The 25,887-nt window shown below is 45.2% G+C and overlaps 1 protein-coding gene across 1 annotated transcript in view; it reads left to right on the plus strand.

The window, feature by feature from the left end:
- The first annotated feature begins 964 nt into the window (after positions 1 to 964).
- LOC120380100 (cytosolic phospholipase A2 gamma-like) overlaps positions 965 to 25,887 on the plus strand; it is a 36,887-nt gene continuing 11,964 nt past the window's right edge. Inside the window, exons 1-9 of the mRNA XM_039497596.1 lie at positions 965 to 1,188; positions 11,970 to 12,121; positions 12,496 to 12,524; positions 13,409 to 13,525; positions 14,487 to 14,629; positions 18,610 to 18,808; positions 20,538 to 20,655; positions 22,657 to 22,797; positions 24,657 to 24,710. Coding sequence (XP_039353530.1) covers positions 965 to 1,188; positions 11,970 to 12,121; positions 12,496 to 12,524; positions 13,409 to 13,525; positions 14,487 to 14,629; positions 18,610 to 18,808; positions 20,538 to 20,655; positions 22,657 to 22,797; positions 24,657 to 24,710 — 1,177 coding nt within the window. The remainder of the gene's footprint in view (positions 1,189 to 11,969; positions 12,122 to 12,495; positions 12,525 to 13,408; positions 13,526 to 14,486; positions 14,630 to 18,609; positions 18,809 to 20,537; positions 20,656 to 22,656; positions 22,798 to 24,656; positions 24,711 to 25,887) is intronic.

Here is a 25,887-nt window from a genome sequence, read left to right on the forward strand (position 1 = left end):
GTATGGGTTGTGTGATAAACTCAGGACAGACAGTTGCCAGAGGGGGCGGGGAGGAGTCAGTCCCAGAGGGTTAAAAGGCCCTCCTCCTTATCAACTGAGAGGCAACTACAGGTCAAGCAGGTTCAGCTGAGAAAGGGTTACCAAGGTAGCAAATTAGAATCAGCTGAGGGGAGCTACCTGAGGGTAATTAGGATCAGCTGGTTACAACTTGGAGCTGCCTGAGACCTTTTTAAACCCCTTCCTGGGAGGAAGGAAGGGGGGTGGGCGAAAGCAGAGAGAGAAGGAGCCTGGCTACCAGGAGTATTGGAGCAGCAAGCCTTCCCAGGCAGAGCGGCAGGACGCTCTCCTACAAGGCAGGGTAAAAATACTTTAATTAAGACTGGTGAGAAGACAGGGGACAGACTTCCCCTGAGTCCTAAGAGGGACTGCATTACCCTAGCCGGTCTCACCAGAGCTAAAAACAGCGGAGGCTGGGGAGTCTGAGACGGGACTTTGCCACACGTGGTGTCAGGAGTGGGATGCAGTGAGACTTTGCGGCAAACCGTCTCGGGGCAGGGTAAAAGCACCCCCAAAAAAAAAAAAGGAAGATGTAGTGAAGGCATTGGTGCAGGCCACTGCGGCCCAGCAAGAAGCTACCAGGGTGCAGATGGCTGCCCAGCAGGAGGCGGTACGAATGCAGCAGGAGACAAATCAACTCCTGATGAGCCAAGCAGCTCAGGATCGAGCCACCTTGCATGAGGTTGTGAACCAGCTAAAGGCCCTGACCACCCTAACGCACGGCCCCCATGGGACTCGGCCCCTGCACGCCAGCCGCTACTTACAGAAGATGACAGTGGATGATGACGTGGAGGCGTATCTCCTTGCGTTTGAGAGGACGGCCCGGCGGGAGGCCTGGCCCCAAGACCAGTGGGCCAGTATCCTGGCACCTTTTCTGTGTGGGGAGGCACAGAAAGCGTATTTTGATATGGCAACAGAAGCAGCTTCCGATTACTCCCAGCTAAAGGCGGAGATCCTGGCAAGGTCTGGCGTGACGACCGCTATAAGGGCGCAGAGGTTCCACGAGTGGAAATACCAAGCCAACAAAGCCCCGAGGTCCCAGCTGTTTGACCTGCTCCATCTGGCCCGGAAATGGCTGTGCCCCGAGACCCGCCGGCCGGAGGAAGTCGTGGAAACCATAGTTGTGGACAGGTACATGAGAGGGCTACCGCCGGACATACGAGGATGGGTCAGTCAAAATGATCCCTCCTCCTTTGATGAGCTAGTTGCCCTTGTAGAGAGACATCTAGCAGCACAGGAACTCTCTCAGACCATTGGGGAAGGGAGGCGCCAGGATAGGAGGCAAGGCTACGTACCAAGGGCCCGAGTTGCCATAGCTCCAGGCCGTACTATGGCAGGGAAGAAGGAGAACGAAGAGCAGCCAAAGTACTCGGAGGGAGCTGGGGACTGGGAGAGAGAGACTCGGGGGGTAAGGCCCCACAGCCCAAAAATTAAGGGGCTGCCCCGAGGAGGGTACCGATGCTATGCATGTGGAGAGATAGGGCATATAGCTGCCCAATGCCCAAACCGAGAGGAGCCCATGCAATGCGACCTGGGAAATCTAGAAGAGTCATGTGACCTGATAAGCCTAGTAGGAGTAGCGATGGTCCCTCATAGATATACTAGGCAAGTCAAAATGAATGGTATAAAGACCACCGCGTTAGTAGACTCAGGAAGTGCAGTCACGCTGGTCTCGGGAAAGCTGGTCGGGTATGACCAACTATCCCGGGCCAAGCGCACAGGGATATCCTGTGTCCATGGGGATGTAAATTACTATCCGACCATCCGAGTGAAAATAGAGGTCCAAGGAAACCCCACTAAGGAGATGGCAGGGGTGGTCCCAAAACACCCCTACCCAGTCCTCATAGGACGAGACTTCCCAGGGTTTGGCAGTCTACTTCCTGGAGAGGAGTCAGAAGAAGATAACACTCCAGAGAGCAATGGGGTGGCCTCAATAGCTAGCAACCCCCCAGCCTTCCAAGAATTTGCCCAGGACTTATTCTCGCCCCCTGGGAAAACCAGGAAGACTCGGCGAGAAAGGAGGGCAGATAAGAGGAGGGGAACGAGCATCTTGGCCCAGAATCAGAAGCCTATACTCGTAGGGGAGAGAGTTGGCCCAACGGACGAGGGGACTAGGCAGGAGGTTGGGGAGCCAGTAGCCGGGCCCAGTTCCCCAGGGACCTCCCTTGAAGAAGAGGGGGAGATAGAACCCTCTGAGTTTGGGCAACTTGGAACTTCACTAGAGAATTTTGGACAGGATCAGGCCAATGATCCAGTATACCAGAACATTCGCAAAGAAGTAGTGGAGGTGAATGGGGTCCCTGTGGAAGGGAGAGCCAAGGGCCCAGGGCCGTATTATATGATCAAGAAGGATCTGCTGTACCGTGTTGTCCGTATCCAAGAGCAAGTCGTGGAACAGCTCCTAGTACCACAGAAACATCAGAGGGGCGTAATGGAGCTAGCTCACAGCCATTTGTTCGGGGGACATCTAGGGGTAGATAAAACCCTGGACCGAATTCTACAGAGGTTTTTTTGGCCTGGAATATATGCAGCGGTCCGACGATATTGTGCCTCCTGTCCAGAATGCCAGTTACACGGGCCCCGACCCCGCTTAAGGGCACCTTTGGTACCTCTCCCGATTATTGAAGTCCCCTTTGAGCGGATAGCTATGGACCTAGTAGGGCCGTTAGAAAGATCAGCCCGGGGCCATCAGCACATACTGGTGGTGCTAGATTACGCCACCCGATACCCCGAGGCCATTCCCCTACGGAACACTACGTCCAAGACCATAGCTAAAGAATTAATCCAAATTTTCGCTAGAGTGGGAATACCCAAAGAGATCCTGACAGATCAAGGAACTCCCTTTGTGTCTAAATTAATGAAAGATCTATGTGCAATGCTCCACATAAGGACCCTAAGGACATCAGTCTATCATCCGCAGACCGATGGCCTCGTCGAGCGTTTTAATAGGACGTTGAAGAACATGATACGGAAGGTGGTGAGCCGGGATGGGAGGAACTGGGACACCCTGCTACCGTACCTAATGTTTGCGATCAGGGAGGTGCCTCAGACTTCGACTGGGTTTTCCCCGTTCGAACTGTTATATGGTCGCCACCCCCGCGGCATACTGGACATTGCCAAAGAAATTTGGGAAGAACAGCCGAACCCAGGGAGAAACGTCATCGAGCATGTGTTGCAGATGAAAGACAGGATAGCCCAAGTCACTCCCATAGTGCGGGAACACATGGAGAGAGCACAAGGGGCCCAACAAACATATTACAATCGCCAGGCGACGACACGAAAATTCCAGGTGGGAGATCGGGTGATGGTACTCGTACCCACAGCAGAGAGCAAGCTCCTGGCCAGATGGCAGGGGCCGTACGAGATAATAGAAGCCGTTGGAGAGGTCGATTACAAAGTCCGACAGCCCGGACGCCGGAAGCTGGAACAAATCTATCATGTGAACCTGTTGAAACCTTGGCAAGACAGAGAAGCGCATATGGTCACTATAGGGTCACCCCCTCCCGAGAACAACCTGCCTGGCCAAGTGGGAATATCCCCAAAATTGACCTCTGACCAACGAGCGGAGGTGATCCACATGATTGAATGCAACCAGGACGTGTTCTCAGAAAAGCCAGGCCGGACTACTGAGGTTCACCATCACATCCTCACAGAGCTGGGAGTGAAGGTGAATGTAAAGCCATACCGGATCCCGGAGGCGAAAAGAGAAGAGATCAAGTCAGAAGTCAGGAAAATGTTGAAGCTAGGGGTCATTGAAGAGTCTCATAGCCAATGGTCAAGCCCAGTGGTCCTAGTACCTAAGCCGGATGGCAGTATGAGGTTTTGCAATGACTTCCGGAAACTGAATGAGGTGTCCCAATTTGATGCGTACCCTATACCCCGGATAGATGAGCTAATTGACTGACTGGGGAAAGCACGATTTTTGTCCACCCTTGACCTGACTAAGGGTTATTGGCAAATTCCCTTGGCCAGGGCCGACAAAGAGAAGACGGCCTTTTCAACTCCAGAGGGACTGTATCAATACACTGTCCTCCCGTTCGGTTTACATGGGGCTCCTGCCACCTTCCAACGACTCATGGACAAACTGTTACGCCCACATGGCAGGTATGCGGCCGCCTATCTTGATGACGTCATTATCCATAGTCCGGATTGGGAGACGCACTTGGGGAAGGTGGAAGCAGTCCTGGACACCTTGAGGAAGGCAGGGCTGACTGCAAATCCCTCCAAATGCGCAATTGGGCTAGCAGAAGCCAAATACCTTGGATATATAGTGGGAGAGGTGTGGTAAAGCCCCAACTCAACAAGTTAGAGGCAATACAGAATTGGCCCCGACCTGTCCGGAAGAAACAGGTCAGAGCATTCTTGGGGCTGGTGGGGTACTACAGGCGGTTCATCCCCCACTTCGCCACCAGGGCATGCCCGCTAACTGACCTAACGAAAGCCCGTGGCCCAGATATAGTGAAATGGTCTAGCGGCTGAGGAGGCATTTGCAGATCTGCGGACCGCGCTCTGCACTGACCCAGTGCTGGTAGCTCCAGACTGGGAGAAGGAGTTTATCTTGCAAACGGATGCCTCAGAAGTTGGGTTGGGAGCGGTGCTTTCACAACTGGTTGGAGCGGAAGAACACCCCGTCCTGTTCCTCAGTAGGAAACTCCTGCCCAGGGAACGGAAATATGCCGTAGTTGAAAAGGAATGCCTGGCCGTAAAGTGGGCCATTGAAAGTCTTCGCTATTACCTACTCGGACGGAAGTTTACCCTTGTCACGGACCATGCTCCCCTGAAGTGGATGCACCAAAACAAAGAGAAAAATGCGAGAGTGACCAGGTGGTTCCTGTCGCTACAACCCTTCCACTTCAGAGTACAACATAGGTCTGGAATCAAGCATGGCAACGCGGATGGCCTTTCAAGGGTACACTGTTTTGCCGACCCAAGTAGCCCAACCCTGTAGTGTTGAGCAGGGGGGGGGGATGTGTGATAAACTCAGGACAGACAGTTGCCAGAGGGGGGGGAGGAGTCAGTCCCAGAGGGTTAAAAGGCCCTCCTCCTTATCAACTGAGAGGCAACTACAGGTCAAGCAGGTTCAGCTGAGAAAGGGTTACCAAGGTAGCAAATTAGAATCAGCTGAGGGGAGCTACCTGAGGGTAATTAGGATCAGCTGGTTACAACTTGGAGCTGCCTGAGACCTTTTTAAACCCCTTCCTGGGAGGAAGGAAGGGGGGGCGAAAGCAGAGAGAGAAGGAGCCTGGCTACCAGGAGTATTGGAGCAGCAAGCCTTCCCAGGCAGAGCGGCAGGACGCTCTCCTACAAGGCAGGGTAAAAATACTTTAATTAAGACTGGTGAGAAGACAGGGGACAGACTTCCCCTGAGTCCTAAGAGGGACTGCATTACCCTAGCTGGTCTCACCAGAGCTAAAAACAGCGGAGGCTGGGGAGTCTGAGACGGGACTTTGCCACAGTTGAGTCATCCCAGGGCCCTGTGGTCTGTGTGTGGAATTCAGGGCACACATATACCAGTGTTCTGTGGCAGCCCTTTACAAAGCATAACAGAGGATGCCTGTGGAGATGGATTCACAAACTTTTTTAATTCGCATGCACAGCTCCCCATAAACCTGGAAAGCAAAGTGTGGTTGTGGTCACTCTTGGCGGGGTGAGGGCCGTGAGAATAGGCTCAGGCTGGTTTCGGGAGGACGTGGCAAGAACAGTCTAAGCCCCCTGAGTTATGTTTGGCACCAACAGATCTACCAAAGGAGGCCCAGATTGGAGTGGGCCGGCTGAACACAGTCCATTGATCCAGTTACCAACTTGCTGGTGTCTGGGGGTAACAGGACTGACCTGCCAGAAAGCTTTCAGAAAACAATACTGGAGGGTGCTCATGATAATGCAGCAGCAGAACACCTGGGATATAAAAAGACACTGACAGATTATTTTGGATGTGGGTGGCTGCAGATGTTAGGACTAGGTACTCTCCTGTTTTACCTGTCAAGTCTGGAAAGTATCAGTAAGTGGAGGCAGAACTCCTCTGGGGGAAATGCTCCAACCTAGTAAGCCCTGGGAGTTCATGCAGATCGACTTGAAAGCCCTGCTACCAGAATCTCCAGCTGAAAATTGGTGTCTGTTTGTAGCGTACAACACTTTCTCAAGGTGCAAGGGGGTACAACCACAGACAGATAAAAAGACTGAGACAGTCACAGATAACTGATGAAACACGTTGTGTTGCAGTTTCACTCACTCAGCTGCATTTGAGATGCTCAGGGGCAGGAATTCAAATCCCAGGTCTTACACATGGTTTGCCAACAATTTCAGAAAATCAAGGTGAGGACCAGTGTCATCCTCCAACTGAGCAATGGGGGAGTGGAAGAACAGATGATCTGGTGGCGAGCATGCCAGATATAAGATGCCAAGAAAAAGGAGAATAGTGTGCCCATCTAGGAAGGTGAGAAGGTGTGGTTATGCAAGTGGGAAAAGGCAGCTTGGAAAAAAACAACAAACTTAGTCCTTTTTGGAGGAGGCCTTACACAGTGATTACAAAACTATCCTTGCTGATACCTAGTGGGGAGAGCATTTGCTTTTTGTAGTGCATGGAGAATTGGTGCACAGATTCATTGGAAGAAACTGGAGGGCAAACACTGAGGATGCTCAACCACTATCCCCCAGGAAGGCAGAGAAGGATTTTGATGCCCCTTAGCCGGTACCTGTGGCTTGTGGTGGGACACTGGGTGTGGAGGAGGAATTGTCAGAGTGTTCTAGGAATCTCAACACCCTGACGTCTTCAACAAACAGTCTGTCCACAATGGATAGACCTGATCTAGAGGACCTGAACCCTGAACTCACTGATAATCTAGATACACTATGAGTCTTGTCTCCATGACTGAATATAGGACTGGAGCAGGCAGACCAACTTGGAAACCTGCATGGATGGAAGACTATCTGGATTCCTAGGAGTTATTGTTTAAAGTTCTTATTTGACTAAAGGGAGGAAATTGTAATGATCAGCGCAGACAGCACCTCCACCAACAGAAGGTTCTGCATATTTATCTTAGTGCTAAGTTGTTGTCTGGTAGGTTATTTTGTTGTTGAATCTGATCTGGGGGGTTTAGCAACCCGTGTGTGCTGGAGCTGGTACTTGCACTGTTCCAATAAATCCCTGTGCAAGTATTACAGTATTATTGATACTATAGCTGAGATCCGGGCCCCACTCTGCCAGGTCCTTTACATATAAAGTAAGAAACAGCTCCTGCTCCAAGTACGGTAGTTTATAATCTAGGTAGGAGAATAAACAGAGGCAAAGGAGCCATTAGAACCCAGGTATCATGACCTGCACTCCAGTGCTCTTTTAACTCAGTCTCACTGCCTCACAATTTATTAATGTGAATAATGGCTCTCTGGCTGGAGTAAGGGCATGACAGGCTTGTGTTTAGCTTGTTTACTCATGTGGCATGGTTCTCCTGTCTGGTTTGTGCGTTCCCCACATTAACTGATTGGGATGCCTGTTAGCAATCCTGAGGGAGGAATGCTGAAGGGTTAAAATCCATGTGCATTTTATATAACAACCTGGTATATGGATTATGCCAGCTCTGTTTTAGACCCAAAGTCCAGAGTTTGGTCAAGAGACCAGAGTCCTAGCAAATAGTGATTAGCTAAGAGAAAGCGGGGTAAACAAGATAACTGCCTTTGCTAAGATATGCTTGGTCAGTAGAAATGCCAGATGCTCAAGCAATAATTGAATAATTATGTTTCATCCAATGTTTCAAATTGAACAAAGGATCCTATTGTGTCAGTTTCTTCTGTAGGGAACGTTCTTCCCATAAATCCAACCTTGAGTTTATGAAAATTGGCACATGTCAGTATAAGATATGGCATCCTTCCACCTCCCTTCCCAGGGACCAATGCCTGCCTTAAGACATAAAGGGGACAATCTTTATTGCCATATACTTTTGCTGTTTCTTTGCTTTAACCCCTAGGAATGTACCTGTTGGTCAATCAAAGGAGTTGCTCCATTCCTATGGACCCCAAATCAGAATTCAACACATATATATATAATACTAATAAAATTTTATCAAAGTATTAATTAAATGTTAACTTGCTAACTTAAGACCATGGGCAGAGACATTATGTAACCTTTTAACCATTGGCTAATGTGCTATCTTGTCTTGCTTGGGGTGTGGAACTGCCTACCCCGTCATTTTCCCCCGCCCATGGAAAATCTATATATTCTATTGTAATCAACTAATTGACAGTATCTCTGAGCCTACTAAGCAAGGTGACACTCCGCTAGCACTGTGTGTAATAAACTCCTATGCTTGACCTCTACACGGTGTGGATTTATGTCCTTCAAATGCCACCTCATTCAAAAGGAGCTTTCTGATGTTTAGATGGAATGGTTTAATTCCTTTAAATCCTTCGCCCTTTTCTGAAGCTTTGCCCTGTGGAAGGGCCTTAGGTTTTCTTCTAGGTGAAATCGTATTATCAGCACTTGGGACTGTGCTGAAAGATGGTGACTATTTGTATGTATGAATCATTCTTGTATCTAAAACAAGAAATATGAAGTTAACTCTGAGGTCCTATTGTAATTATGCAAAGGTGGGCTATTATCAGCAGGAGCAAAAAACCAAAAAAATGTTTGTAGTGATAATCAGGGATGGCCAATTTCAAACAGTTGACACGGAGATGTGAGTAACAGTATGGGGGAAATTAGCCTGAGGAAATAGTTGATAATAGCCCACCTTAATTGATGAATCTCCTTAAAGTTGGTATGGCAACACCCATTTTTTCATGTTCTCTGTGTATATATATATATATATATATATATATATATATATATAATCTTCCTACTGTATTTTCCACTGCATGCATCTGATGAAGTGGGTTTTAGCCCATTAAAGCTTATGCCCTAATAAATGTGTTAGGCTCTAAGGTGCCACAAGGACTCCTCAATATTAAGCAGTTTGAACAAGGTTCAGAGTTTGGTATACAGAAACCTCAGCCTGCTTAGCACCATGACAAACACACCATTAAACATCATTTTAACCCTTTATAAAAGATGCATAAAAAAAGGAAAAAGTTAAAGTACTTGAAATGTAAAGTATTAAATAATGCTTTCACGTTAACAGCATTCCCCGTTCCCATTCCCTTTAGCTGTAAAGAGACTTTAGAATGAAAACCCCTTGTCGGACTGTCTTTTGGATGCTCTTAGAGATTGTAATAACTGTTCTTTTGGCAGAAAGAGAAGCAGTTGAGTTGAGATGGGATGAGACTGTGGTGGCTGCTGCTGTTATAGTCTGATCCCATTTCCTAGAACACCAAAGAAAACAAACATGCAGAAAAGGGGAGAGAAAAAATAAACAAGAGGAGAAAATGCAGCTTCTCTCTGTGGTGTTGACGCTCACTTGCAACATTACCCCACTGAAGAAACACAAGCCCAGCATGCGGTCTTATCTGCAGCCTTCAGACAAGGCAAACTTGTACCAAGGTTGTGCTCTTTAAGTCACTGCTTTTAGCTGCCTCTTTCTGGTCATAGGCACACAACAGTGTTGCAAAATATACAGTCTGGGCTGGCTAAGCCAGACTCTTATTAGACAGAAGGAAAAGGGAGAAGGAGAGGGATAGGAAATAGAAGAAATAAGGCAGGGAAGGAGGGCGGTCAAATTCTCACAACCCAGGTGGTGATTGGGATTCAGCCAGAGCTGACAGAGGTTGTGGTATCATCTGGGGCCCTGTCTCTGACCTGGCCTGGTCCAGTCAGGACTTCTCTCAGGGCCATGATAAAGGACAAGTTATGTCACGGTGCTTCCTGTTGTCCCAGGAGATGGTGAGGTTGGCTGTCATGGTGGTGGTGCTCGCTCCTCCCCTTCCTTTCAGTCATCAATTGTTGCGCTCATGTTTCTTTCCAAATCCATTTTTCTTAAGGACCCCAAAAGTGACTGATGGACAGGAAAACCCAGCCTCTCTCCTTATTTCGGTCACCAACCAGGACTCATTTTTGACACCTACATTTTTGAGTTTTACCAGGAAGCATGTTTGTTTGACCCAATTCAGTATCTGTCTCCCATTTACAGCTTTTCCCACCACCATTTATCCTTATGCATGATCGGAAGATTTTGTAAACTTGTATCTCTTTCCCCACAGCTGAGCTAACACTGGGGGCAAACTTGTAGGCCTAGTTATTACAACAGGACTGAGGTGCACCAATGCCCAAGTCCCATTCCGTGGCAAGGGATTGATTAAGTGACATATAGACATCTAATGGAAATGTCAACAGCACACGGTCAGTCATTGACCAGTTGTCCCAAAGCACGTCCTGACCACATAGGAATCATGCAGGGAACTTCTATTTTCACTGACTATTAGACACTTGCTTCCGTGTGGATTCCAGTGATCCTGACTTCCCAGCTCTTCATCCTGATCTACAAAACAACAACCTTATTGTCATCAGGATCACACAAGCTGGCTACAGTTTCTCTGTCCATGCTAACTCAGTGGTTTGAGCATTGGTCTGTTAAATCCAGGGTTGTGAGTTAAATCCTTGAGGGGTCCTTTTATGGATCTGGGACAAAAATCAGTCTGGGGATTGGTCCTGCTTTGAGCAGGGGGTTGGACTAGATGCTCTCCTGAGGTCCCTTCCAGCCCTGATATTCTATTCTATCTTCCTGCTTTCCCCAAACAGCACCAGAAGCATTGCATTCAATGCTCTGCAGTTAGCTAGGGTTTGCAGGCTATGCTGAGTTGTCATCAGCAGGGGCGGCTCTAGGCACCAGCAAAACAAGCTGGTGCCTAGGGCGGCCAAATCTAGGGGGCGGCAGGCTGCGCCGGCGGACCTGCCGCAGTCATGCCTGCGGGAGGTCCACCGGAGCCCCGGGACGACCGGACCTGCCGCAGGCATGACTGCGGAGGGAGCGCTCGTCCCGCGGCTCGGCTGGACCTCCCGCAGGCATGACTGCGGCAGCTCAAGCGGAGCCGCGGGATCCGCGAACCGTCGGCAGCCGCGGGGGGTCCAGCCGGGCCACGCGGGACCAGCTGACCCTCTGCAGTCATGCCCGCGGGAGGTCCGCTGCTCCCGCGGCTCCGGGGCGCCTCCCGCGCATGACTGCTTGGGGCGGCCAAAACTGTAGAGCCGCCCCTGGTCATCAGATAACACTTCAGTAAACATTATAAAACAAGGCTCTCCTGGCAGATAGATAAAGCTGAGAGATAAGAGAGTGACTCAGCCCAGGCCATGCAGTATATGCAGAGACCCAGCAGCTATCCAGGCAGGGTGGCATCAGTATAGATATATATCCTGACATCCACTGAATACAACAGTGCCAGCTGTGTCCCACAGTCCTTCTCTCCTGGGTCCGTTCTGTGAGTATTCTCTCTCCAGAGGATTTGTCAGAAAACAATGCCAATGATAACATTGGAGTGGGCTTTTTCCTTTGTTTATAATTAACTTTAAAAGAACTGGAGGAGTGTGAATGCAGGAAGTCTCTGTTATCTTGTAGCAAGAGGGAAATACATTGCTATTATGGCTAGGATTTTCAGCAGAACCTATGACAGTTGGGTACCCAACTCCTATTGAAATTCAGAAGGAGTTGGGTGCCTGGAAAAAAATATGCTTGCTTGAAAATCCCAGGATCTTTCTCCCCTACACACACCCACGGCCCCCAGCCTGCACCTCCATTCATTCAGCAATATAACTGAAGAGATTAGGAAGACATTTTCCAAAAGGACACATTATTCCTTACTAACTCACTTTGGAGTTTCTTGCACTTTCCTCCGAAATACACCTGGTACTGGCCAATGTGCATGGTAGCAATCAGAGTTGGATGGACCTAGAGTCTGATCCAATACTTCAGTGCTGCCTATCTTACTGTATTAAATGCCCATTTTCTCTTGTATACTATATTAAATGTTCATTTTCTCTTGTATACTTTTAGTCAAGGGAAAAATAAATTGGATGCTGTCCTGAGCTGTTGGAAGTCCTGGAAGAGGTTGAGTTTTCCTTTGTCACTGAAGGAGGAATTTGAAATCCCAGGGCATCTCACGGAGACACAAGAAAGCAAAGATGGAAATATTTCACAAACACCAGGTATACTATTCCTCTTATGGTTTGCATTTTCACTACCTATTGTTACTTGGAAGTGCTGAAATGCTTGATCATATTTTATATTAAGGGTACATTCACAAACAGCTCATAAAGAGTTCATAAATGACAAATACATTTTTGAATAAATGGCTAACCAATTGTTATAGGGCCCAGCAGCTCAACAGGTTGTTTTAGTTATGAGGTATAAGCATCTATAATATCTTCCACTGATGTGTTTATTACTGTCTATATCACTTTCTTTAATATGCTTATAACAGCTATTTACTATTTATAATATGAAGGGCCACCAAATAATTTCATCTGCAGGTTTTCTGTTCAAATTATTCTGAAATTTTATGTGTTTCATTTATTCAAAGACAATGTCACATTGTTTCCTTGTAGCTATGTAAGAATGACTCAGGGCCCAATCTTGCTATATTTGAGAGCAGCTAATATACACCTGAAACTCTAAGCTGCAGGGTTCATTTTGACCATTTCCTATTTACACTGCTCAATGAAATGCACTTTGGATAAGTTCCACAGTCTCATCCCCACTCTGCAGCCAAAAGCTACAGAAGCATAAAGTCAAATTGTCAGAAACTGAGCATGCCTGTGGATCTTAGGTCTTTCATACAAGCATGCCTTTTATTCAGTGTGGGGACCAAGCTGAGCCCTGCCACCATCACTGCCGCTACCACATTTGATCATTTTGTGGAGAGTGGAGAGAAGGCATTATGTAGTGCAGATGATGCATGCAAAATCTATTCCTTCCTGTGTTTCTGATGCAGTCAGTGGGTCTATTCACCACTCAGAGTGGCGGTGGAGAAAAGCGGGGGAAGTGTTGGGAAGTGTCCATGAGTTTCTCCTCATAGTTGTTTGCATTGTACTTACAGCCATGTTGGTCCCAGGATATGAGATTTTGAGTGATTTCTTGCAACATGTGTTAACTGCTTATGTTTAACAAGTTGTTCCACCTTGTATGTGGCTGTGGCACTCAGAGTACTTTTCCAAGACTTGAAGAGGAGCCGTGTGGAGCTTGAATGCTTGTCTCTGTCACCAGTAGAAGTTGGTCTAATAAAAGATAACACCTCATCCACCTTGTCTTTCTTTTTCCTCATGGAGATTTCTCCCTGCTGTTCCAGTGTAGGGGAGATGTGTGAAATCTCTCTAAACAGGCTTTGTGTTCCACCCAGAACATGCTTGAATGGATTTTCTGGATCTCTCTGCATTGTCCCATCCCTGGCAGATTTTTCAGAGATGATACATTATCTTGACATTTTTTTTCCCCAGGGTGAAAGTAAAGTCCGAATTTCCTATGAGCTCTCAGAAGGGGAAAAACTAGGCACAAGCAACAGAAAGGTGCAGGTGAAGAAATGCCTGGATAGCCTTGGGATTCCCTGTAATCTGGTAGGAGTCCATCAATGTTTTATTGAATTGTAGAGGAACATTGACAATAGTAATGATTACTCATGCAGAGATGGTGAAAATGTGTTCGTCAAAAAGTTGTGGTTTTTTTGTTTCCGGTTCCCCCCGCCCAGGCTTTTACAATAAAACCAATTGAAGCCAATGGGACTTCAGTAAGTGGCTAAAATTAAGTGCACATTTAAGAGCTTTCCTGAATTGGGATGAACTTAAATGCATGCTTATATATAAATGACAGATAAAACAGATTGGGAAATATATTTTATTTTCTATTCCTTTTTTTTTTGCATTTATGCTGATTTTTTTTCACAGATTTTTTTTAAATTCTTTTAAAACCTTAAATCTGATTTTTTTTTCTGTTTCCTAAAACCAAACATATTGTGGCACTGGTGTCAGACATATATATTTTGCAGTTTTTGGTTGTTAAACAATGATCCTCCCCCCCCCAGGTTTTGGCAAAACCCCCAACATGTATCAAATCAAAAATGCATTTTTCATCCCCCAACCTCCCAAACTGACCAACAAACAAACCCTCCCGCTGAAATATTTTCCAGCAGTTCTGATAATTAACAGTAGTTATGATACATGTAATACATAATATACACACACATATCATATATTGTAGCAGCTATTGCAGTTATTCTTGTAGATCAAGAGGAAAAATCAGAACTCATTGCGGCAATCAGAAAAGCTTGTGAGTAAATTTGCTCATGGGAGTTGTTGCATATAAGCCAAGGAGCTACCCAGGTAAATAAAGACACTCACAGGTGTAAACACTTGCCAGATTGGGTCCTACAAGTTACTCTTTTAAACTACGTGATGGGGGTTGTCCCAGGTGGGAATGGCAGGTGTGTGACTATAGATACTACACAAGTAATTTACATGAGCAAGGGAGATTCCTCAGTAATCCTAGTTTATATGTTGTTGTGTCTTTTCTCTTCCTCAGGAAGATGTGCCCAATATTGCCATCCTGGGAGCTGGGGGAGGTCTGCGGGCCATGATCGCCCTTCATGGAACCCTGCAGGAGCTACAAAAGCATGGTCTCCTGGGCACCATCATGTACATGTGTGGGGTCTCAGGTGCAACATGGTAGGCACATGCCAAGAGACGTGTGAGTGAAAGTGTATCCCTCTATAGAACTGACAGCCAGGGACAATTCTTGCCATTGTTATTATTAGCCAAAGGACATGTTGGGTACTCCATCACCAGTGGGAAAACACTGTCTATCCATTTTCTGAGGAGGTGAGACTGTGCGAGTACGTCCACACTGCAGTGTAAGCCCAGGGTTCAGACTCGGACTCAAGTTCAAGCCCTCTTCCGACTACACCAAATCATGCTAGCCCAGGGCTTAGACCCAAGGTCCCAGGGCTCCATGAGAGTAGAGGGTCTGAGCCTGAATCAGGGCAGGACCCAGGGTTCAAACCCTATTGCTATGCAGTCCCACTGGACTCATGCTCCGGGAGTCCACCAGAGATGTCCCACAGGCTGTCTTCCTGTGAACAGTCAATGATGTTATGATGTTATGAAGCATAAGTTTTTCCCACACTGCATCACAAACAAAGGGCTAATGCAGCTACATTGTGGGAGGACACTAGAAAGTCTGGGATATGGGTGGCTGAATTCAGTCCTGCTTAATGTAGTGTAGATTCTGGAGCCCCATGTTGAGACCCAGGGTTCAACAATTACAAACCTGGGGTTACAACTGAGTATAGACACTCAAGCCCCAGGTTAACAGAAACAGAGCCTGTGTGGGCGTGACCCTCCTAAGATTTTTACATGGGCAAAAGTGATAGTACCCCAGGCCTATAGTTCTAATTTAATATTTATAGGTCTTGCAATGTTATTGCGAATCTGCAGTTGCGCTGCTGTAGCACTTCAATCTAGACACTGCCTATAGCAGAGGGAGGGGTTCTCCCATTCGCATAGGTAATCCAGCTCCTTGAGAGACCGTAGTCAAGCTAACAGAAGAATTCTTCCCTCAACCTAGCACTGCCTACATAGGGACTTAAGTTGGCTTAACTATGCTGCTCTGGAGTATGGATTTTTCACCCCGCTGAGCAACACATTTTTGCCGACTTGACAGGCTAGTGTAACCAGGCATCAGCTCTCATGATGTTATGAAGCATAAGTTTCTAGCCTGGTGGTTGTGGAGAGACATTTGGAAATGTGAACCCTATCAGCAAAAATGCCAAGAGGCAAATAAAAAGAATCCACATATTTAAAATCATGCTCATGATTTTTAAGCCAATCTCAGGATTTTATGCAACCTGACTTGTGATTTTTGGCACACTTGTTGTTGGCATTAGTGCTGAAATCCGGATAGGAGAACAGCGCCTAGTACCTTCTGTTGTCCCTTATTCTAGTTGTCATAGAATCATAGAATCATAGAATCTCAGGGTTGGAAGGGACCTCAGGAGGTCATCTAGTCCAACCCCCTGCTCAAAGCAGGACCAAACCCAACTAAATCATCCCAGCCAGGGCTTTGTCAAGCCTGACCTTAAAAACCTCTAAGGAAGGAGATTCCACCACCTCCCTAGGTAATCCATTCCATTTCTTCACCACCCTACTTTAGTGAAAAAGTTTTTCCTAATGTCCAACCTAAACCTCCCCCTCTGCAACTTGAGACCATTACTCCTTGTTCTGTCATCTTCTACCACTGAGAACAGTCTAGATCCATCCTCTTTGGAACCCCCTTTCAGGTAGTTGAAAGCAGCTATCAAATCCCCCCTCATTCTTCTCTTCTGCAGGCTAAACAATCCCAGTTCCCTCAGCCTCTCCTCATAAGTCATGTGCTCCAGCCCCCTAATCATTTTTGTTGCCCTCCGCCGGACTCTCTCCAATTTATCCACATCCTTCTTGTAGTGTGGGGCCCAAAACTGGACACACTACTCCAAATGAGGCCTCACCAGTTCTGAATAGAGGGGAATGATCACATCCCTCGATCTGCTGGAAATGCCCCTACTTATACAACCCAAAATGCCATTAGCCTTCTTGGCAACAAGGGCACACTGTTGACTCATATTCAGCTTTTCGTCCACCGTAACCCCTAGGTCCTTTTCTGCAGAACTGCTGCCCAGCCATTCGGTCCCTAGTCTGTAGCAGTGCATGGGATTCTTCCGTCCTAAGTGCAGGACTCTGCACTTGTCCTTGTTGAACCTCATCATATTTCTTTCGGCCCAATCCTCTAATTTGTCTAGGTCCCTCTGTATCCTATCCCTACCCTCCAGCGTGTCAACCACTCCTCCCAGTTTAGTGTCATCTGCAAACTTGCTAAGGGTGCAGTCCACACCATCCTCCAGATCGTTAATGAAGATATTGAACAAAACTGGCCCCAGCACCGACCCTTGGGGCACTCCACTTGATACCGGCTGCCAACTAGACATGGAACCATTGATCACTACCCATTGAGCCCGACCATCTAGCCAGTTTTCTATCCACCTTACCGTCCATTCATCCAGCCCAGATTTCTTTAACTTGCTGGCAAGAATACTGTGGGAGACTGTATCAAAAGCTTTGCTAAAGTCCAGAAATAGCACATCCACTGCCTTCCCCTCATCCACAGAGCTGGTTATCTCATCATAGAAGGCAATTAGGTTAGTCAGGCATTTAGGACCTTGGTGAATCCATGCTCACTGTTCCTGATCACTTTCCCCTACTTTAAGTGCTTCAGAATTGATTCCTTGAGGACCTGTTCCATGATTTTTTCCAGGGACTGAGGTGAGACTGACTGGCCTGTAGTTCCCTGGATCTTCTTTCTTCCCTTTTTTAAAGATGGGCACTACATTAGCTTTTTTCCAGTCATCCGGGACCTCCCCCGATCGCCATGATTTTTCAAAGATAATGGCCAATGGCTCTGCAATCTCATCGGCCAACTCCTTTAGCACCCTCGGATGCAGCGCATCCGGCCCCATGGACTTGTGCTCGTCCAGCTTTTCTAAATAGTCCCGAACTACTTCTTTCTCCACAGAGAGCTGGTCACCTCCTCCCCATACCGTGCTGCAGAGTGCAGTTGTCTGGGAGCTGACCTTGTCTGTGAAGACAGAGGCAAAAAAAGCATTGAGTACACTAGCTTTCTTCACATCCTCTGTCACTAGGTTCGCTCCCTCATTCAGCAAGGGGCAGGGTGTTTACAATGTCCTTAAAGAGGGGCAGGGTGTGTACAATGGTTTGTGCCATGGGAATAGTGAGTAATGGACATAACTGGGGGTCGTTAAACAGGAACAAGTCACTGGATGTAACACAAGCTGGGGAAACAATGACTGTAAGACTGTAGGATAAAGTGGAGAGTTCATTTCCTAGTGGAGAAGGAGACTGTCCTTCAGAAAATCCAGCTGATCCACCCACTGACAGCCTTACAGGGAATAGCAATAGACACGGGAGCCTAAGGGAGTCAGGCACTCAGCTGTTGGTGCAATTCAACAGAAGACTGACACAGTGGGTGGCTTTCTAATGCTCATAGGTACTTATCTGCCTCGACACACACACCATTAACATAGCATCTGAGCACCGCCCTATTTATTTCCATAGCACCTCTATGAGGTAGTGAAGTGCCTGCCTCCCCTTTTCCTATGGAGAACCAGGGCTCGGGGAGAATTAGCAACTGGGGTACAATCTATGGGAGAGCAAGGAGTGGAATACACATTTCCCGAGTTGTAGGCTAACGCCCTAAACACTGAACCATCTTTCCCCTCCTGACCTTTCTGCGCAAAAGGTCCCACTGACATCAGCATTAGGGCAGCAGAGTCATGATGGGCTGGACAGGTCTGTAGATATTACAAATGTCCTGGATGTAATCAGAGCTGTTCAAACTATGTGTCATGGACCCTGCATATTGCTAATGGAGATTCTCCTTTTGCATAGTCTGGTAAGGACCTGGGGGACTTGAATTTTTTCTCGGCTGAGGCCGTGGCTTTCCACAGCAGCCAACCAGTCACGCAATCCTTGCGGCTTACAGGTGTATTGCAATGGTAGAATGATAATAAATTAATAACTGTGCAGAGATTGAAAAGGCTGGGGACAATAGCCCACATCCCATTCCCCTTGCAGTGTGTGTTTTGTCTCTGTAATAGGTGCATGTCCTCTCTCTACAACAATGGGGACTGGGCAGAGAAATTGCAGGCCTTGGAGAAACACATGTGTGATACACTTACCAAATCCACCTGGAACCTCAGAAAGGCCGTGGAAATGCTACTCGAGGCAGCTAAGGATGAAGACTATTCTCTGACTGAGTTCTGGGCCTACACCGTGGTCTATGGAATGTTACATGAGGTGGGTGAAAAACTTTCCCTTTTGTAAATCTCTAAAGTCCTTGTCTGGCCCCCATCACTGAAATACCAGGGCTCTTCATGAAGTGTGTTTATCCTCACAATATTTCTGTGAGGTTGGGAAGTGTACAGAGGAGAAACTGAAGTGTGGAGCATCCCAGAGCCAGATTTTTAAAGCTATCACCTTGTGGGATGAGCACGCAGGCACCTAGCTCCCATTGATTTCAATGGGCGTTAGGAGCCCACATGCTTTTGAAAATCCTACTAGGTTCCTAAATACCTTTTAAAAACTGGCCTGGCTTGACTTGCTCAAGGCCATACCAGGTATGGCTATACTGCATTGTAAAGCTGGGTCTGTGGGACCCAGGCTGGCGGACCTGTCATTTCCAAGCCTGGGCTGGAATGTCCACATTGCAGTGTATACCTGCGGTTAAATGTTACGTCTACACTGCAAAGAAAAACCTGCAGTGCTGAGTCTCAGAGCCTGGTGAATTGACTTGGGGTACGTCTTCACTACCCGCCGGATCGGCGGGTAGCAATCGATTTCTCGGAGTTCGATATATCGCGTCTCATCTAGACGCGATATATCGAACCCTGAACGCACTCCCATCGACTCCGGAACTCCACCGGAGCGAGTGGTGGTAGCGGAGTTGACGGGGGAGCCGCGGACGTCGATCCCGCGCCATGAGGACGGGTAAGTAATTCGAGCTAAGGTACTTCGACTTCAGCTACGCTATTCACGTAGCTGAAATTGCGTACCTTAGATCGACCCCCCCCCCAGTGTAGACCAGGTCCATGACTCCTGGAGCTCTGGCTTCTGGGCTAAAAATAGCGGTGTAGGTGTTTCAGCTCGGGCTGGAGCCTGTGCTTTGAAACCCGGCAATGGAGCTGGGCTCCAGCTCAAAGGAGAATGTCTACACTAGTGTTTTAAGTCCCACTGGTCAAACCCCAAAAGCCCAAGTCAATTGACCCATGCTCTGAGACTTGGTGCCGTGGGTTTCTTGTTGCAGTGCAGACATACCCACAGCTGTTGTACCCAGGTGTCACAGACATTCTATTGCGGCCATACTGCACTACCCAACCTTCTGACTTGGTCTGCGGCTTTATTTGCGTCCACACTGCAAAACGAGAGGGCTTGGACCCAAGTCACTGTGGGACTCTGGCTCTGACCCACTCCTCTACTAAGGTCCTAAGACCTGGGTCCTGAGCGGGAGCTGAGCCAAGTCAGACTGATTTGTGCATGCACAGAAGCAGGTCTTGGGCTCACACCTGAGTCAGAACCCAGGCTTGGTGTTCAGTGTAGGGGAGATGTGTGAAATCTCCCTAAACAGGCTTTGGGTTCCACCCAGAACATGCTTGAATGGATTTTCTGGATCTCTGTGCATTGTCCCATCCCTACAGAGAGTCTGCAGGGGAAGCAGGGAATTAAGTCCTAGGCTAACGGCTTGACCACTTAGTCATTGAGGAAGGTTTGTTCTCAGTTATACCCATATAAATGCTGATTGGCTCTGCTGAATTCAATGAAGTTACTTGAATTTGTTCATCTATATGCTTGGGTAACTGAGAGCAAACTCCACATCTGTCTAGCTATCGTCTCAGCATGTGGTAACATGCTGGTGTCCTGAGCTCAGGCTTGGACTGAGCTGTCTGGGCAGGGAATATAGACAGTGTTAAAATCATAGGTTAAAGTTAGGCATGTTTTTGTCTGAACCTATAAAATTCTATCTTCACAGCTGGATAAGGGGCACTTGTCGGAACAGAGGGGTGCATCTGAGAATGGAAATAATCCCTACCCCATCTATGCAGCTGTGGATGAGCAAAGTTTCTGCAAACTAACTGAATACTCTCCAGGTAAAACCAATCACACAAATCTCCAAATAATCTCAGTGTAAAGAAGCCTGTCTTTTATTACATCAACATGCAACGCCTCAAGGCGGAGATGTCAAGGTTGTCTTTAGAGCTTGTTGAAAAATGAAAAAAAATGGCAAAAACATTCAAAATTTTAAACCTTTGATTGTCAGGGTTGTTAATGGGTCTTTTTCCATATTTCATGAAATTTTCTACAATATTTTCCCCTTGTTTTCCCCCTAGACATTTTATCAAAAACATATCTTTAATTTTATTTTCTTTGGCAAAATCTTTATTTTCATTAAGAAAAGCATCAGTGAAACAAATCTATAAAAGTTTTGCTTAAAAGTTCAGTAAAAACTATGGCAGAAAGTTTCATATAACCTGGAAACCTCAGGTAACATCTACTACTACTGATAAGAAGTTTTCATTTTGAAAAAAGGCTACTTTTCATGCAAAAACTTTTTGTCAGCAAAATTCAAACTCACTCTTGTTTTCTTTTTAACTTCCTCTTACATTGGTATATCTTTTTAGGTGGAGACACACTTTATTATCTTATTTACTTATTTTGATATAGCAATAAAAATTATGCCTGTGGAAGCATGTGGGAAGCTAACATCATTAATAACACAGCAAAATTCCAGCAGCTTGAAAAAATAATTTCACAAGAAACTTACCAGCCAAGTCTCCATTCACTTTTAGGCTTGATTAGAACTGGTCAAAAGTGTTCTAACAAAATCAAAACTTCCCATGGAAATGTGTCAATTTTGACCAAAAAAAATCATTTAGAAAAATACCCAAACGAAGCCTTTCAATTTTTAGTTTCAAGATGACATTTTACTTCAAAATGTATTTTATTTTAGGTTTTATAAATAATAAATTAACGTGAAATAAAAAGTCAAAATCAAAATGAAACTTTGTTGATTGACCCAAACCATAATTGTCTTAAACTTTTCTTTTTGCAGGAAATTTTGATTTTCTAAAGTTTGTTTTCAATCCAATTCAGGGCAAAAACAAATGTCAAAGCTGTGGCATTTCCCTCTAAATGGGAAATATAGCTTCTGCACCGCCCTAGACTTGCCCAGTATTTTGGATGGAGCTTGGGGCCAGGTGGTGCTTTATACATTTTGGGGAGGGTTCAGAGGGACTTATCTGCAGTAGGAACCAATAGGAGGAAATGCAGATGAATTAGTGCGTCATGTGGGCTTTCTGAAACATAAAGAGAACCCTGCATGGCTGGGGCATCTTGGAAGATGGCATGAAGATGACAATGGGAGAAGATAATGGGGAGGTAGGGAGTTCAGTGGTGGAGCAAAAGGGGTGATTAAGTAGAGCTAGGAGAATTTTTTTCAATAAATTGATTTTTCACCAGAAACTGCATTTTCAGACCCATTTGTTGAGTCTCTTTCAATATGATGAATAATTTCAGTTAGGAAAATTTTTCTAAAGAGCAAAATCATTTTGTTTCTACTTTTCAAAGTAAAAGGTATCTTTCAATTTTTAAATGTGACCATTCAAAATAAGTGAAAACAGCTGAACCAAGGAGGTAAAAAAATAATTGACTAAAATGTTTTTTGTGACTTGAATAAAACAAAACAAAGTTTCACTTTGTGTCAACTCAGAATGATTTTTTTAAATTTAATTTGGCAAAAATATAGATTTTTTTTTCAGTTTGAACCAAATTGGATATTTCTCCAGAGTTTTTGGTTCAGCCCCTGAAATAAAATTACATTATTTGCTCAGCTTCAGTGGTAAGAACTCTGAAGTGAGACGCAGGTGGTGTGGGATTGGGAGGTGAGGACCAATAGCTTCATACAGAATGTGAATAGGAGTCAAGAGTGGATGAGAAGATGGGACAACATGGATGGGAAGAAACTTTATTAATGTAGATGTTGTTTGAATCATGCTCACATTCCAATGAGTTATGGATACCTCCTGGTGATTAATTTGCCACTCAAAACTATTGCTGGACCGATTTCAAAACTCTTTGTTTTTATTTTTCAGAAACCTGGTTTGAGTTCACACCTCATGAAGCCAGCTTCCTTGGCTATGGAGCAAGTGTACCCATGGAATACTTTGGAAGTGAATACAAGAATGGGGCGCTAAAGAAGCAGAAAGAAGAGAAAAACATGAGTTACCTACAAGGTGAATGCTCATGTTCCTGCAGATAGAGAGAACTGAGGCTGGTTACATGGCTAGATATTGCAAGTCAACCATGTAATTCTAAAATGTAAATATGTAATATTTACATATATTATAGAGCAGTGTGGAGAGTGTCCAGCCAGCTCTCATTCCATCTACATATACCATATCATCCCTCCTTCCATTCACTCATCTCTTCTAACACCCAACAAATGCCCTACATAATAACATCAAGCTTTTATATAGATAGTTGAGGTGGGCAGAAAACAGTTTTCCTGTGCTGGGAAAAAAAAAGAGTTATCAATAGAAATTCCTTTCCAGAATCGGAACAGAAAGTCAAAATCTCAAAAATATTCACAAACTAAAAACAAAACAAAAACAAAAACATTTTGGTTCATGTCATAGGTCTCACCCCCACTTAGAGCTGTTGGGTTCCAAAATGGGGACCTGCATGGACTCCCCTAAACTAAAATCCTAGTTTAGATCTGGTAAAAGCTGCCACCACCCAATAACGTACGTGTATTGGGACACAGTCCTTCCCCAAAATCCTTGGGGATCCCAAGAACCCCAAATCCATGGAGTTCTTACACCTAGGAGAAATAAACCATTCCCCCCTGCTTCCTCCCCCCTCCCTTTTCCTAGGAGAGATACCAGCATCCAACTACAGAGGGATGCCGTCCTCCTCCCTCCTCCCCTTTCCCTGAGAATTCACCCAAGGAAAGATCAACCAAGTCCTTAACAGAAAAGATTTATTAAAGAATAAAAAGAAAGTAACTATCTCTGTATTACCAGGATGCAAAAATACAGGGTCTAAACTTATCCATCTCTGGAGAGAATCCCCCCTCCTTTCTTTCTCAGCAAAAGCACTAACAGTACAGAAGTAAAGAAATTCTATAGCAAACACACAATTGCAAATGTAGAAATCAAATTATAAGACTAATCCACCTTTCTAATTAATACTCACTATTGGATAGTAGGAACTACTCCAGGAGAACTTGGAGACATGTCTGGCCTCTCTTAGATCCAAAGAGAGCACTCAGAGCCAACAAGGAACACAGACAAAGGCTTCCCTCCACAGAGATTTGAAATTATCCTGTCCCTTGATTGGTCCTCTGGTCAGCAACAAAGAATCCTGTGGCACCTTATAGACTAACAGATGTTTTGCAGCATGAGCTTTCGTGGGTGAATACCCACTTCTTCGGATGCAAGTCAGGTGTTTCTCAGGTTACACCTCTGGTCAGGTGTTTCTCAGGTTACTGACCTTGTTAACCCTTTCCAGGTAAAAAAGACCTTAACCCTGATATGTTTATTTATGACAGTTCAGGTCAGTCAAAACACTTTATTTCAATAAGAACATAAGAATTGTCATAGTGGGTCAGACCAATGGTCCATCTAGCCCAGTGTCTTGGCTTCTGACAGTGGCCAGTGCTAGATGCTTCAGAGGGAGTGAACAGAACAATGAGTGAAATGTGGAAAATGTATTATCATTTAATTATCAAATTTTTCAATGGGAAATCTATGACATTTCATAAAACAAAACAAACAAACAAATAAAAAACCCTGCACAATAATAATTAAAAAATCAGTGGCAAACAAGTGAAAACCAAAATACATTTGTCCAAAACCTCCTGAAACCAAAAACATTTCAATTTTCAACCATAAATAAATCAAAATAAAAAAAATCAGTTTTCTAATGAAAAAAAATTGATAAAAGCATTTTCCTCAAAATTTTCATTTTGTCTAGTCCCCAATTTTCTATTGAAAAATAATTAGAAGAAAATATGTTTATCAGCCCTGGGCAGAGCCTGTCCAAGTAAACAGAGAGTCAACTCATTTTAGACTCTTTTCCTTCTTATTTTCAGGTTTGTGGGGAAGTTGCATTGGCAGCAAAGAAGAAAATGAAAAAGTCATAAAGGGTATGTCAGTTTCTTTCCTCATAGCACACTGGAGTTGGAATGTAGGTCCTCAACTTAAACAGAACAGGTGCCTTATAAAAGAGGCACTGCAGAAGTATGTCCTGCTGGATGGGATCCTATAGATCATCAGCTCCAGAATCAGCTTCCTGCACTGGTCTGAAATAACCCAGTTCTAGGGATTTCTACAGCACACTGGAAAAGGCATCTCTGTGTGTATGCTGCTGAGGGCAGGGGTGTTTTATGTTCTGCAGACTGTCTGTTTTATTCTATTTTAATTTATGGAAGAGGTTCTAGACTGGCTGAGAGCTGACTATTTTTAATTTTTATTAGGGGAGATCAGAAAACCACAATTTTTGGTGAGAAAAATACTCAACTTTTTTGAGCTGGAAAATAGTAAAATAAGTGTGGAAAATGGGGTTTTACTTCACATTTCTCATTTCTTTTTATATCCCCCCATATTCTCCAGGGAGTTTAAAAAAATAAGAAGGTGTGGAATAAAAAAAGGAAGGAAAAGGTTATAAAATGCAGTGAAAATCCAAACTCCAAATGTAGGGAAAAATATTTCTATAAAAACCAAAACAAAATAAAGTGTAATTTTGCATTGATTTGTTGTTTGTTTCCTTTCATAGTTTTCTCCTGGATATTTTTTTAAAGGTCAAAACTGACATATTCCTATGGAAGATTTTGACTTTGATGAAGCCACATTTTCAGACAGGAAAAAAAAATGTTGGTCAAAATGTTTATATCAGCTATATTTTATATATATATATATTTTTTAAAAAAAACCTTAATTAATGAGTCAATAAGTCAAAGGGGGGGGGTAATGAGGTCTAGATGATGGTTTAAGCCATATGGACATACAGAAAGGGATAGATAAGCTACTCCCACTCCAAGTGTTACTTTGTCCACCTCTAGTTCAACCATAAATAAAGGTGATATCAACATCTGTAAGTGTCCCAAGCACCTCCAAAGGGGGACACAGTGCCACGCTAAGTGGATGTTCAACACAGGATGAAGAAAATATTAACAAGACAGAGATTTTGTGACAAGCTTGGTGGGAGTAGATGGAAATGGTTGTGCTATAATTTCGTCAATATATTTTTCTCCTAAATCAGTGTGACCTAAAGGTTGATTCCTAAAGGACTGAGTTATTGTCAATGTAAGGTGAAATGACTGA

This window comes from Mauremys reevesii, linkage group 13, assembly GCF_016161935.1.
Source record: "Mauremys reevesii isolate NIE-2019 linkage group 13, ASM1616193v1, whole genome shotgun sequence".
NCBI classification, from domain to species: Eukaryota; Metazoa; Chordata; order Testudines; family Geoemydidae; genus Mauremys; species Mauremys reevesii.